The sequence below is a fragment of the Muntiacus reevesi genome, chromosome 5, assembly GCF_963930625.1.
Source record: "Muntiacus reevesi chromosome 5, mMunRee1.1, whole genome shotgun sequence".
Taxonomy (NCBI): domain Eukaryota; kingdom Metazoa; phylum Chordata; class Mammalia; order Artiodactyla; family Cervidae; genus Muntiacus; species Muntiacus reevesi.
Window position 1 is genome coordinate 74,251,030 of NC_089253.1, and position 14,350 is coordinate 74,265,379.

Consider the following 14,350-nt stretch of genomic DNA (forward strand, 5'->3'; position numbering starts at 1 on the left):
CCACTGCGTCAGTGATGCCATCCAACCATCTCCTCCTCTGCTTCCATCTTTGCCTTCAATCTTTCCCAGAATCAGGATCTATTCCAGTGAGTCAATTCTCTGTATCAAGTGGCCAAAGTACTGGAGCTTCAGATTCAGCATCAGTCCTTCCAATGAACATTCAGGGTTGATTTCCTTTAGGATTGACGGGTTTGATCTCTTTGGAGTCCACCGAACTCTTAAGAGTCTGCTTCAGCACACAATTCGAAAGCATCAACTCTTCAGTGCTCAGTCGACTTTGTGGTCAAACTCTCACATCTATACATGATTCCTGGAAAATCATAGCTTTGACTACACACACCTTTGTCAGCAAAGTGAGGTTTCTGCTTTTTAATACATTGTCTAGGTTCGTCATAGCTTTCCTTCAAGGAGCAAGTGTCTTTTAATTTCATGGCTGCAGTCACCATCCGCAATGATTTTGAAGCCCAAGAAAATGAAATCTGTCACAGGTTCTACTTCTTCCCCTTCTGTTTGCCGTGAAGTAATCGTTCCAGAAGTCATGATCTTAAATTCTGAATGCTGTTTCAAGTCGGCTTTTTTACTCTCTTCTTTCACCTTCATCAAGAAACTCTTTAGTTCCTCTTCATTTTCTGCCATTAGAGTGATATCATCTTCATTTCTGAGGTTGCTGCTATTTCATTCAGTAATCTTATTTTCAGCTTGTGCTTCATCCAGTCCAGCATTTCGCATGATGTACTCTACATATAAGTTAAATAAGCCGGGTGACAATACACAGCCTTGTAGTACTCCTTTCTCAATTCTGAACCAGTCTGTTGTTCCACACCCGGTTCTAAGTGGTGCTTCTTGATGCACATTCAGGTTTCTCAGGAGACAGGTAAGGTGGTCTGGTATTCCCATCTCTTTTAAGAATTTTCTACAGTTTGTTGTGATCCACACAGTCAAAGGCTTTAGCACAGTCAATGAAGCAGAGTAGATGTTTTTCTGGAATTCCCTTGCTTTCTTTATGATCTAATGGATGTTGGCAATTTGATCTCTGGTTCCTTAGCCTTTTCTAAAACCAGCTCGTACATCTGGAAGTTTTCAGTTCACATACTGCTGAAGCTTAGCTTGAAGGATTTTGAGCATAACCTTATAAGCTTGTGAAACAAGAGCAATTGTGTGTAGTTTGAACATTCTTTGGCATCACCCTTCTTTGGGACTGGAATGAAAACTGACCTTTTCCAGTCCTGTGGCCACTGCTGAGTTTTCCAAAACTGCAGACATATTGAGTGTAGCATTTTAACAGCGTCGTCTTTTAGGATCTGAAATAGCTCAGCTGGAATTCCGTTACCTCCACTAACTTTGTTCATAGTAATGCTTCCTCAGGCCCACCTGACTTTACATTTCAGGATGTCTGGCTCTAGGTGAGTGACCACACCATTGTGGTTATCTGGGTCATTAAGATTTTTTAAATATAGTTCTGTGTAATCTTGCGACTTTTACAAGAGAAATGAAAATCAAAACTATGAGGTATCACCTCACACCAGTCAGAATGGCCATCATCAAAGTCTACAAACAATCAACACTGGAGAGGGTGTGAAGAAATGTGACCCTCGTGCACCCCTGGTGGGAATGTAAACTGATATAGCCACTATGCAGAACAGTATGAGGTTTTATAAAAAGCTAAAAATAAAGCTACCAAATGACCCAGCAACCTTATTACTGGGCATATATCTGGAGAAAACCATAATTCAAAAAGACACAAGCACCCCATATTCATTGCAGCACTATTTACAAAAGCCAGGACATGTAAATGACCTAAATATCCATCAACAGAGAAATGGATAAAGATGTGGACATTTATACTATGGGCTATTCCTCAGCCATAAAAAGGAATGAAACTGGGTCACCTGTAGAGAAATGGATGAACCTAAAAACTGCCATACAGAGTGAAGTCAGAATAAGAAAAACAGATATCGTATATTAATGCAAATAAATGGAATCTAGAAAAATGGTAAAGGTGATCTTATTTGCAAAGCAAAAGTAGTAGAGAACAAGTGTATGGGTGCTAAGGAGGAAAGAAAGGTGGTGGGAGGAAACGGGAGACTGGGATTGACATATGTGTATACACTGCTGGTACTCCGTATAAAATAGGCAACTAAGGAGAACCTATCATAGAGCACAGGGAACTCTAGTGCTCTGTGTTGACCGAAACGGGAAGGAAATCCCCAAAAGAGAGGACAGATGTATACATATAGCTGATTCACTTTGCTGTAGAGCAGAAACAACACTGTAAAGCAACTACACTCCAATAAAAATTAACTTAAAAAATTATAAATAATAGTTCACTTTCTCCTTTGGGAGATACAGGTTGGACAAATATTTAAACCTATCTTTATTTAAACTGTCAGAAACATAAACAAAAATATACCATTTCCTTTACTCACTTTTGTGATAGTTTTTAAGATGGCGAGACGATCTGCTGGGGGTGGTAAACCCACGAAGAGTGTTTTGTCCAGGCGGCCTGGGCGCAGGATTGCAGGGTCAATGATATCTAGAGACAAAGGGAGGAAAAGTCTTAAACAAATAAAATAAAATCTTTTACAAAATATAATTAACATGAGAGACAGGAAGAGTACATTTTTTAAGAGAAAAAACTGATAAATTAGACTACTTTTAGAATTAAAAGATTCTCTTCGATCTTAAGAAAGTGAAGTCTATCCACCTCCTTCCTGCCCCAAACCTGTTTTCCTTCAGGAATCCACGTCTCACATGATGACCCCCACCTGTCCCCCAAATACCAGGCAGGTTTCTCCCTTCCCTCTCACTGGTGACACATTCTATCAATTTTATCAAGTCTGCTTCCTATTACCTCGAACCTCAGTCAAGGTCAAATGTAATGTGCCCTTAACTGGTTCTTTTCTAAATTCCCCCTCCCTGGGACCCCTTACAATGCTGCCAGGGTTATCTTCCTAAAATACATATTCAATTCTCTGAAATCCTGCTCCACCCTGCAGAATGAAGCCTAACACTTTCACCACCACGTGTCTGACAAGCCTAAGGGTCACCTGACTCTACAGGGCAAAGATTCGCAAACATTCTGGTCTTAGGAAACGAGTGCACTTTAAAAATGGAGTGCACTTTACTGATGATTCCTTTTTAACCTCTCTCTCTCTCGTCCTTCCCTAAATCCCCTCACCCTAGGCAGCCACTGATCTGTTTTGTCACTATGGATTAGTTTGCATTTTCTTGAATTTTATGTAAGTGGAATCATACAGCATATACTATCTGCTTTCTTTTACTCAACATAATTATTTCGAGATTCACCTAAGTTGTCATATGTATCAGTATATAACTTTTTTATTGCTGAGCAGCATTCCATTGTGTGGCTATATCACATTTGTTTTTTAATTCTTCTGTTGACAAACATTTGGTTCATTTCCAGTTTTGGACTACTTACAAGTCTTTGTATGTGCTTTTCTCTTCAGTAAATACCTATGCAAAGCAGCATGGCAATTACACACTGCAGGTGTACATGTAATGTTTAAAAATCAACAAACTGCTTTCCAAACAAGCTGTACCATCTTACATTGCCAACAGTAATACATTCATATACTCTGTATCCTTGTCAATTCTTAGTACAGTTAATCTTTTGTTGTCGTTGTATTATGATTTAATCTAATTGTATAAAAACTTGAAATTACAACTCCTCTACATTTCTAAGAAGAAGGTTATGTGTGCTTCCATATTCAATTCCGTAGTTACCTTTGAGTCATATAGTGCATTTTACATCATGATGGATCAATGTAGAATTCCCATGTAATATCTCAAATTACATAAAATGGAAGCAAATTTTAAAGATTTGTGGGAAGTTTTAGTACTAATGATAAAAGTTTTTCTCTTTTTTAGGGAAACTTCAAATTATAATGTATCTTGTAACTGCATTTTAAAATGTTGGTCACTGAATATAATGAACTTTGAAATGGTTTCTACTTCTAAAAGTGTACCATCACTTAGGTAAGACAACCAAAGTCTTCCTTCAATGCAATACCCTCAATTGTGTTTCTTTACAAAATAAGATTTGTGTAACCAACTGCCTTCTATGGGACAAGAACTATGGTAATAGTAGGATCAACACAATTATATCAACATTTTATTTTTAAAAACACTTAACAAGAAAATATGTAAGTATGGCTTCCAATACAAATGTTATACCAAGACTTGATACCAAGCTTAGATTACTTTAGTTCTTTAAGGAAAAAACAGGCTTTCAGGTTAAAAGAACAATTTGTAACCAAAACTTTAATCCCAAGAATTCTCAAAAAAAAAAAAAAAAAAAAAATAGAATTCTCACAAAATATATTACAAATGACAGTATGGAAAAAATTCTTGCACCGTATCTCAAAGTTCAGCTCTACAATATATCCTTACACTGGAGGTCACAGTTATCTTGAATAGTCTCAAATTTCCAAATAAAGAATGTTATAAAGAGCTATGTATTCATATACATAACTCAGTGAAACTATGAACCAAGTTGTCTTAATTCAGTGAAACTATGAACCATGCCATGTAGGGCCACCCAGGACAGATGCGTCATGGTGGAAAATTCTGACAAAATGTGGTCCACTGGAGGAGGCAATGGCAAACCACTCCAGTATTCTTGCCTCTAGAACCTCATGAACAGTATGAAAAGGCAAAAAGACATGACACTGAAAGATGAACTCCCCAGATCAGTAGGTGCCCAATATGCTACTCAAGAAGAATGGAGAAATAACACCAGAAAGAATGAAGAGATGGAGCCAAAGCAAAAACAACACCCAACTGTGATGTGACTGGTGATGGAAGTAAAGTCTGATGCTGTAAAGAACAACACTGCATAGGAGCCTGGAATGTTAGGTTAGGTCCATGAGTCAAGAGAAATTGATTTAAACAGGAGATAGAAAGAGTGCACATTGACATTTTAGGAATCAGGGAACTAAAATGGATGGGAATGTGCGAATTTAACTCAGATGACCATTGTATCTACGACTGTGGGCAAGAATCCCTTAGAAGAAATGCAGCAGCCATCAGAGTCAATAAGAGTCCAAAATGCAGTACTTGGGTGAAATCTCAAAAATGACAGAATGATCTCTGTTCATTTCCAAGGCAAACCATTCAATATCACAGTAATCCAAGTCTACGCCCCAACCACTAACACTGAAGAAGCTGTAGGTTCCATGAAGACCTACAAGATCTTCTAGAACTAACACCCAAAAAAGATGTCCTTTTCATTATAGGGGACTGGAATGCAAAAGTAGAAAGTCATGAGATACCTGGAGTAACAGGCAAATTTGGCCTTGGAGTATAGAATTAAGCACGGCAAAGGCTAACGGTTTTGCCAAGAGAATGCATTGGTCATAGCAAACACCCTCTTCCAACAACTCAAGAGAAGACTCTACACATGGACATCACCAGATGGTCAATACTGTAATCATACTGATTGTACTCTTTGCACCCAAAGATGGAAAAGCTCTATACAGGCAGCAAAAACAAGACCAGAGGCTGATGGTGGCTCAGATCATGAACTCCTTATTGCCAAATTCAGACTTAAATTGTAGAAAGTATGGAAAACCACTAGACCATTCAGGTATGACTTAAATCAAATCCCTTATGATAATACAGTGGACGTGACAAACAGATTCAAGGGATTAGATCTGATAGACACAGTGCCTGAAGAAATATGGATGGAGGTTCATGACACTGCACAGAAGGCAGTAATCAAGACCATTCCCAAGAAAAGAGAGACACAAAAAGGCAAAATGGTTGTCTGCAGAGGCCTTACAAATAACTGAGAAAAGAAGAGAAGTGAAAGGCAAAGGAGAAAAGGAAAGATAAACCCATTTGAAAGTACAGTTTCAAAAAATAGCAAGGAGAGATAAGAAAGCCTTCCTCAGTTATCAATGCAAAGACATGGAGGAAAACAATAGAATGGGAAGGACTAGAGATCTCTTAAAGAAAATAAGTGATACCAAGAGAATATTTCATGCAAAGATGGGCTCAATAAAGGACAGAGATGGTATGGACCTAAAAGAAGCAGAAGAGATTAAGAAGAGGTGGCAAGAATACACAGAATAACTACACAAAAAAGATCATCGTGATCTAGATAATCACAATCATGTGATCACTCACCTAGAGCAAGACATCCTGGAATGTGAAGTCAAGTGGGCCTTAGGAAGCATTGCTGTGAACAAAACTAGTGGAGTGATGGAATTCCAAATGAGCTATTTCAAAGCCTAAAAGATGATGCTGTGAAAGTGCTGAACTCAATATGCCAACAAATTTGGAAAACTCAGCAATGGCCACAGGACTGGAAAAGGTCAGTTTTCATTCCAATTCCAAAGAAAGGCAATGCCAAAGAATGTTCAAACTATCGCACAATTGTACTCATCTCACACACTAGCAAAGTAATGGTCAAAATTCTCCAAGCCAGGCTTTGACAGTATGTGAACCGTGAACTTTCAGATGTTCAAGCTGGATTTAGAAAAGACAGAGAAACCAGAGATCAAATTGCCAACATCGGTTGGATCATTGAAAAAGCAAGAGAGTTCTAGAAAAACATCTACTTCTGCTTTATTGACTATGCCAAAGCCATTGACTATGTGGATCACAACAAACCGTGGAAAATTCTTAGAGATGGGTATATGTATGCCTCCTGAGAAATCTGAATGCAGGTCAAGAAGCAACAGTTAGAACTGGACATGGAACAATAGACCGGTTCCAAATCGGGAAAGGAGTATGTCAGGGCTGCATATTGTCACCCTGCTTCTTTTATATTCAGGGTATATCATGAGAAATGCCAGGCTAGATGATGCACAAACCAGAATCAACGTTGTCAGGAGAAATATCAATAACCTCAGATACACAGATGCCACCACCCTTATGGCAGAAAGCAAAGAAGAACTAAAGAATCTCTTGATGAAAGTGAAAGAGGAGAGTGAATAAGCTGGCTTGAAACTCAACATTCAAAAAACAGATCATGGCATTTGGTCCCACCTCATAGCAAATAGATGGGGAAACAATGGAACCAGTGACAGACTTTATTTATTTACTCCAAAATCACTGCAGATGGTGACTGCAGCCATGAAATCAAAAGACACTTACTCCTTGGAAATAAAACTATGACCAACCTAGACAGCATATTAAAAAGCAGAGAAATTACTTTGCTGACAAAGGTCCATCTAGTCAAAGCTGTGGTTTTTCCAGTAGTCATGTATGGATGTGAGAGCCGAACTATAAAGAAAGTTGAGCGCTGTGTAATTGATGTTTTTGAACTGTGGTGTTGGACCAGAAGACTCTTCAGAGTCCCTTGAACTGCTAGGAAATCAAACCAGTCAATCCTAAAGGAAATCAGTACTGAATATTCATTGGAGGGACTAATGCTGAAGCTGAAACTCTCATATTTTGACCACCTGATGCAAAGAATTGACTCACTGGAAAGACCCCAATGCTGGGAAAGACTGAAGGTGGGAGGAGAAGGGGACGGCGGAGGATGAGATGGTTGGATGGCATCACCTCCTCAATGGACATGAGTTTGAGCAAGCTCCAGAAGTTGGTGATGGAAAGGGAAGCCTGGAATCCTGCAGTCCGTGGGCTTGCAAAGAGTCAGACATGACTGAGCAACTGAACTGATTCATATACAGCAATCACATGTAAGCATTAGTTGCTCAGTCATGTCCAACTCTTTGCAGCCCCGTGGACTATAGCTTACCAGGTTCCTCCGTCCATGGCATTCCCCAGGCAAGAGTACTGGAGCGGGTTGCCATTTCCTTCTCCAGGGGATCTTCCTGACCCAGGAATTAAACCCAGGTCTCCCGTATTGCAGGCAAATGCTTCACCCTCTGAGACACCAGGGAAGCCCACCACCAGGGAATCTCATACAGAACTTCTGACCCAAAGCAAAGGCAAACTAACTTTCTTGAAATTTCTAGGATTCAACACCAACTAGAAAACGTCTTGTCCAGTGCGAACACCAATGGAACTCTCAAACCTCTAACTGAGTTTAAGGGTGCAGCTTTAATTTTTACCTGCTGGTGTGTGTTCACAGCAGCTCTTAAAGACTGCTTGCTTAACTACAGCTGCATACCATATCCCAGCTATGGAAAAGTCTTCAGTCTCTGCCGGTTTTGTTTCCATAAACATCACACTTTAGCTGGACAGGAGTTAGAGGTTCATCATCAGTCTACACAAGACTAAAATTCAAAGCAAATTAAACTATGCTTCAGGGGACACTGTAAAGTATTCTTGATACTACATGCCTCAACTGATCCATTTCAAACCACAAAGAATTACACTCTTATGTGTCACTGTTCCAAGAAACAAATGTGAACAACTAAAACATCTTAAGAATGCATCGAGCTTATGAAGTCTCAAACAAAACCTGAATTTTCTGTACATGTTCCTGTCAAAGAAGTTATTTTCTGTATACTGCTCCTCCTGCAAACTGGTCTTCTATTTCCTTTCATTTGACCTACACTGGCTACCAGACCTAGAGAAAGACCAGGATGGTTCGTGATTTCCCTCCTAGGACAGCGATCCCTCTCTTCTACCTCTATCAAGAGACCTGCTCTGACTGGGGGAGAGCTTCTCCATCTTGGAGACAGGCAGCAAGGTGCAGGACTCCTCCTTTAATAACCACTTCAAGGGCGAGGACCTTTTGAGATGGAGGTGGACCACAATTCTGATTTTTTCTTCACCATTTGACATCTTACTGGGCAGCCACATAGTGTTCTCCCATCTATCCCTGCATCTCGGGGATCTTCAAATTCAACAAAAGCAAAGCTGGGAGGGTTTCTAGCAACCCACATTCTTTGGAGTGGTCCAAAATAGCCTAAAGGTCATTCCAACTCAGTCGCCATTATAGTTTCCAAGATTACCTACATAACTTTACAGTCTAATGGACAGGAATCACAATGCATTTCTAGATCGTGGGTTAGAAATGCCGAGGCTCAAATCCGTACACCTTCAGCTGGGTCTTCCTGGTCCCCTCCCGCTTGGCACCCACATGTGCTCTCGCAGACTCGGTGTCCACGAAATGCCCAATAATTAGTCTCTTTCATTTCAGTCATTCTAAGGTTCGCAGTGATACCTCTCTGCAGCTTTAATCTGCATTTCCTTGATGACTAATAACACTGAGCACCTTTTCATCTGTTTGTCACCTGTATACTTTCTATGCTGAGGTGTCTGTACAAATCTTTTGCCTATTTTTAATATATTTTGTTACTGTTGAGTTTTGAGTTATGTTGTTGAGTTCATGAAATATCCTTTATCAAATATTATACTTTGCAAATATTTTCTCTCAGTCTGTGGTCTTTTTATTCTCTTAGTGGCATCCTTTGAAGAGCAGTTCAATTAAACCACTTGCTCGAAAGACTGCACTTTTGGTATCACATCTATGAAATCTTTGCTTGATCCAAGGTAGAAAAAATTTTACCCTTTGTTTTCTTCTAGCAGTTTTGTAGCTTTGGATTTTCATTGGTCTTTGATCATGTGAGTTCATTTTTACATGTCATAAAAGATATGGATTAAAGTTCACTCTTCTTGCATATGAACATCCAACTGTTCCATCACTACTGAAAAGGTCATCCTTTTCCCACCAGTGTCTTTGTGCTTTATTTAAAAATTAAAAAAAATCAATTATCCCAATATTTGTAGAAATATTATTTTGATTCTATAATCCAATGATCTATATGTCTGTCTATGCCAACACCATGCTGTGAAAAACATCTTTTATTTTAAATATAAAAATGCAGATCTTTTAAAAAAAATTTTTTTGTTTATTTAGTTTTATTTATCTGGCTGCGCCAGGTCTTAGTTACGGCATGTAAACTCTTAGTTGAGGCATGTGGGTTCTAGTTCCCTGACCAAGGACTGAACCTGAACCTCACACACTCGGAGCACAGTCTTAACCTCTGGACCACCAGGGAAGTCCCACAAATGTAGATCTTAAAGCCAGATCGTCATGTCTCAAAATAAAGCTTGATATAAACAATCCCTATTGTATTTAGAAAGGATTCTTAGTTTAGGACTTTAATAATAATTTAAAACTCTCTTATTGACAAACATCACATTTAGTGTTTTATAGTTTATTATTTTAAGAAATTATTTACTTATTTTATTTATAGTAAAAAGCATCCTGAGTACTTTATATCCCATAAAGTGTGTGTGGTGGGGGTGGGGGGGGTGGGAGGGGAGGTTTAGATGATTTAAACAATGTTCCATCAAAAGCTCTTATAAAATTTTATCTATTACATCATTTCTCAAAGAAAAGCTGGTTCATACTCAACAATTCTGTTTCACTAATAGGTATCTTAATGATGACTGAGATTTGGATCTTTCCCCGTCACTTCTTGCCTTGGTTAAGGCCAACTGATCCTTCCAGTTTTTCAGGCCTAAAATTTGGGAGTCATACTGGATTCCATTCTTCCACATCTATGTTCAAGTCATTAGCAAATCCTGTCAACTCTATAATACAACATGTTCAGATTCTTTCTACCCTCAGGTATTACCTGATTCAAACTATCATCTTTTACTTGGATTATTTTTACAGCTTCCTAAATGGTTCCTTACCTAATTGTGTCAGAACTTTAAGTAGAAGACTCAAGATAACAATTCTTACCTTCTTCAGTTTCTAACAGAACTATTCTTATCTTTGCAATGAAGTCATCAACAATTCTAAAGATTTAAGGACAAAATCCATTGGCTTACAAATGAGACAGATGCGTTAACAGGAGAAACTCTTCCTCAGCTGTTGATCAAAAAGCAACTGCTATTCTATTAAGTACTCAAAAAAACCTAAAATTTAACAGCTAACAGTAGCAACTTTCAACTTACAGAAAATACTTTGTTACCAATGGACCTTCAATTTTCAACAATGTTGCCAAGACAATTCTAGGGGGAAAAGATTAGTCTTTGTAACAAAGGATCCTGAGACACATGAATAGCCTGCAAAAAGATGAACATCTTTCTCACAACAGACAAAAAATTAACTCAAAACTGATCAAAGACTTAAATGTGAGCACTAAAAGTATAAACCTCTTACAAGAAAACAGAGGAGTTAATCTCTGTGACCTTAGGATAGGCAATGATTGCTTAGGTATGACAGCAAAACAAACTGATATAAAATAAAATAGAAACCTACTTACTTCTCTCCAAGTGCTCTCCATTTCAGCAAGTAGCAAACCTTTTACCTAGGTTTTAGGTAAAAAATTCTAATAGTAACCTTTGTTTATTCTCTTTCTCACATCCACATCTAATTACAGTACTTTCTATTGGTTTTACCTTCAAAACATATCCCAAAGTGGGGTCAGCTCCACTTCTTAATTCTCCCACCAAGCTCACATCAATTCTCCCTGGACCATGGATGTTCTAACTCAGATGATCCTCTATGTTAAGAACTCCTTTGGGACTACAGTGAAATTTATGGACACTCTGTCGAAAACGTGCTTTAATGCATAAGGCAAAATACAAAGGATTACAAAGAAATCAATGGTATTAAAAGCTATCAAACTGTTAGGAAAACAAAATTTTGAATAACAATACATGCACTTCCTTATTAATATCTTAAACAGCAAGTCTGATAAAACTAATTGTGGAGTAGTATGGGTATAAACAGTATCGTGTGATATCTGCAAAGACTGTAAGGTGACAGAGAAATAGCTACAAGTTCACAGTTCCAGGTATACTCTGTCTTGTCGCCAACGTTCATAATTCAGGGAAATGCTAAAATTCAGTTAGAGGTTGGTGAAATTAAAAAATTTTCACATTTAGGCTCATGTCTACATGTGTGTGCATGCGTGCTAAGTCACGCAGTCATGTCTGACTCTTTGTGGCCCTATAGACTGTGGCTAGCCAGGCTCCTCTGTCCATGGGATTCTCCAAGTAAGAATACTGGAGTGGGCTGCCATGCCCTCCTCCAGGAGATCTTTCCACCCAGGGACTGAACCTGTGTCTCCTGGCAGGTGGGTTCTTTACACTAGCACCACCTGTGAAGCCCCATGGAGGTTCCTAGATGCCTTAAATTCTAACTACAGATCCCCAAGGCTAAGAATACCATTTTTAGTTAATTTTTGTGAAAGGTGTAAGATCTACGTCTAGTTTTTTGTTTTTTTGTTTTTTGCATGTGAGTATACAGTTGTTACAGCACCATTTGTTGAAAAAACTATCCTTTCTGTTAGGATACTGTCTTTGTTCCTTTGTCAAAGATCAGTCGCCTATATTTGTATGGGTCTATTTCTGGCTTCTGTTCTGTTCCATTGATTTATCTTATCCTTTTGTCAGTACTACACTGTCTTGATTATCACAGCTTTATAATAAATCTTGAAGCTGGGTAGTGCCAGTCCTCCAATTTTATTCTCTTCTTTATTTAAATTTTTATTTACTTTTTATACTTCGGCTGCGCTGGGTCCTTGTTGCTGAACACAGGCTTTCAGGTGTGGTAAGCAGGGGCAACTCTAACTGTGCTGCACAGGCTTCTCAGCCGCCATGGCCTCTCCTGTTTCAGAGCATGGGCTCCACAGCACGCGGGCTTCAGCAGTCATGGTTCACAGGCTTCAGGCCAGAGACACGTGGGATCCTCCCGGGCCAGGGACTGAACCTGAATCCCCTGCCCTGGTGAGTGAATTCTTAACCAGTGGACCGCCAGGGAAGTCCCTATTCTCTCCTTTAATACTGTGCTCGCTCTTCTGAGTCTTGTGGTTCCAAATAAACTTTAGCCTTTCCATATAAACTTTAGAATATACTTGTGCTTCCACATAAACTTTAGAATATAAACTTTGCCCTTTGATATCAACTTTAGAAACAAATGTTCTTAAAAAAAACTTGCTAGGATTGCTTTGAATCTATAGACCAAACTGGGAAGACTGACATCTTGGCAACACTGGGTTTTCCTATCAGACACAAGAGATATCTATTCAGATCTTTGATTTTTTTCCATCAGTTTCACAGTTTGCTTCATACAGCTCTTGTACATATTTTATTAATTTATACCTAAGTCTCTGTTTTTCGTTCTTTCTTTTTGGTGCTGATGTAAATGGTATTGTATTTTCAATTTCAAACTCCAATTGTTCATTGCTAGCACTGACCAACTTATTTTTGAAAAAGGTGTAAAAGTGACTCAGTGGAGGAAGGAGTCTTTTCAACGAATGATGGTGGAACAACTGGATACCACAGGGGAAAAAAACCTTTGACCTAAACTTTGTGCCTCACATAAGTTACCTAACAACAGATCACAGGTTTAAGTGTGAAACATAACCATAACACTTTGAAAGGAAACACTGGAGACAATCTTTGCGACACAGTTTTGAAAAACAGATTTTAGACATGGTCCTCAGAAAGTAATGTATAAAAGGAAATAAGCTGATGAAAAGACAAGATACAGATCATGACAAAGATGCAAAAAAACTGAATCTCTCTTAGCGTTATTGACAGAAATCACAGTCACTCCAGAAGAGTCTGACAACCTCTTTAAAAAAATGAACATATATTTATCATATGACCCAGCAATGATGCTCCTGGGCATCTATTTCAAAGAAACAAATTGTGTCCACACAAGGACCTATATTTAGGTGTTCAGGGCAGCTTTATATGAAGCACTCAAAAACTGGAAACGAACATAATGCCCCCAAGAAGAGAACAGTTAAACAAACTAGGATCTACCTGCACATCACAGAATATTAGTACTGAAAAGGAACAGCCTATTGATACACACAAGAATTTCAATCAGTCTCATACTTTGCCATCTGATGTGAAGAGCTGACTCATTGGGAAAGAATCCTAATGCTGGGAAAGATTGAAGGCAGGAAGAAAAGAGGGACACAGAAGATGAGATGGTTGGATGGCATCCCCGACTCAATGGACATGAGTTTGAGCAAACTCTGGGAGATGGTGAAGGACAGGGAAGCCTGGTATGCTGCAGTTCACTGGGCTACAAAGTCAGGCACGACTTAGCAACTGAACAACAAGGGCATTAGAACAGGTGAATAAAGCCAACCTAAAGGTCACATTTTGTATGATTACTTTCATATAAAATTCTTAAAGTGATACAGTTATAGAGATGGAGAACAGACTAGCAGTTGCCCTGAGTTAGAGATGGTGGGAGAGAGGTGGTTTTTTTCCATAAAGGAACAGCAGGAAGGAGGTCTGTGTGGTGATGGAACAGTTCTTGTGTTGACTTCAATGGGATTACATGAATCCACACGTGCTAAAATAGCAGAGAAATAGACAAAATTACACAAATGTCTTTTCCTGGTTTTGATTTTGTACCATAGTTATGTAAAATGTAAAACAACTGGGTAAATGAAACTTCTGTGCATTATTTTTTATGATTTCCTGTGAG

General features: G+C 38.8%; 1 protein-coding gene and 1 pseudogene across 2 annotated transcripts in view; both read right to left on the reverse strand.

Annotated features, from left to right (window-relative positions):
- Window positions 1-14,350, reverse strand: part of NVL (nuclear VCP like) — a 92,197-nt gene that overhangs the window by 28,995 nt on the left and 48,852 nt on the right. For both annotated transcript variants that reach the window (XM_065938402.1, XM_065938403.1), the window contains exon 19: window positions 2,427-2,533. In XM_065938402.1, coding sequence (XP_065794474.1) covers window positions 2,427-2,533 — 107 coding nt within the window. The remainder of the gene's footprint in view (window positions 1-2,426; window positions 2,534-14,350) is intronic.
- On the reverse strand, window positions 8,467-8,933 carry LOC136168323 (serine/arginine-rich splicing factor 3 pseudogene; annotated as a pseudogene).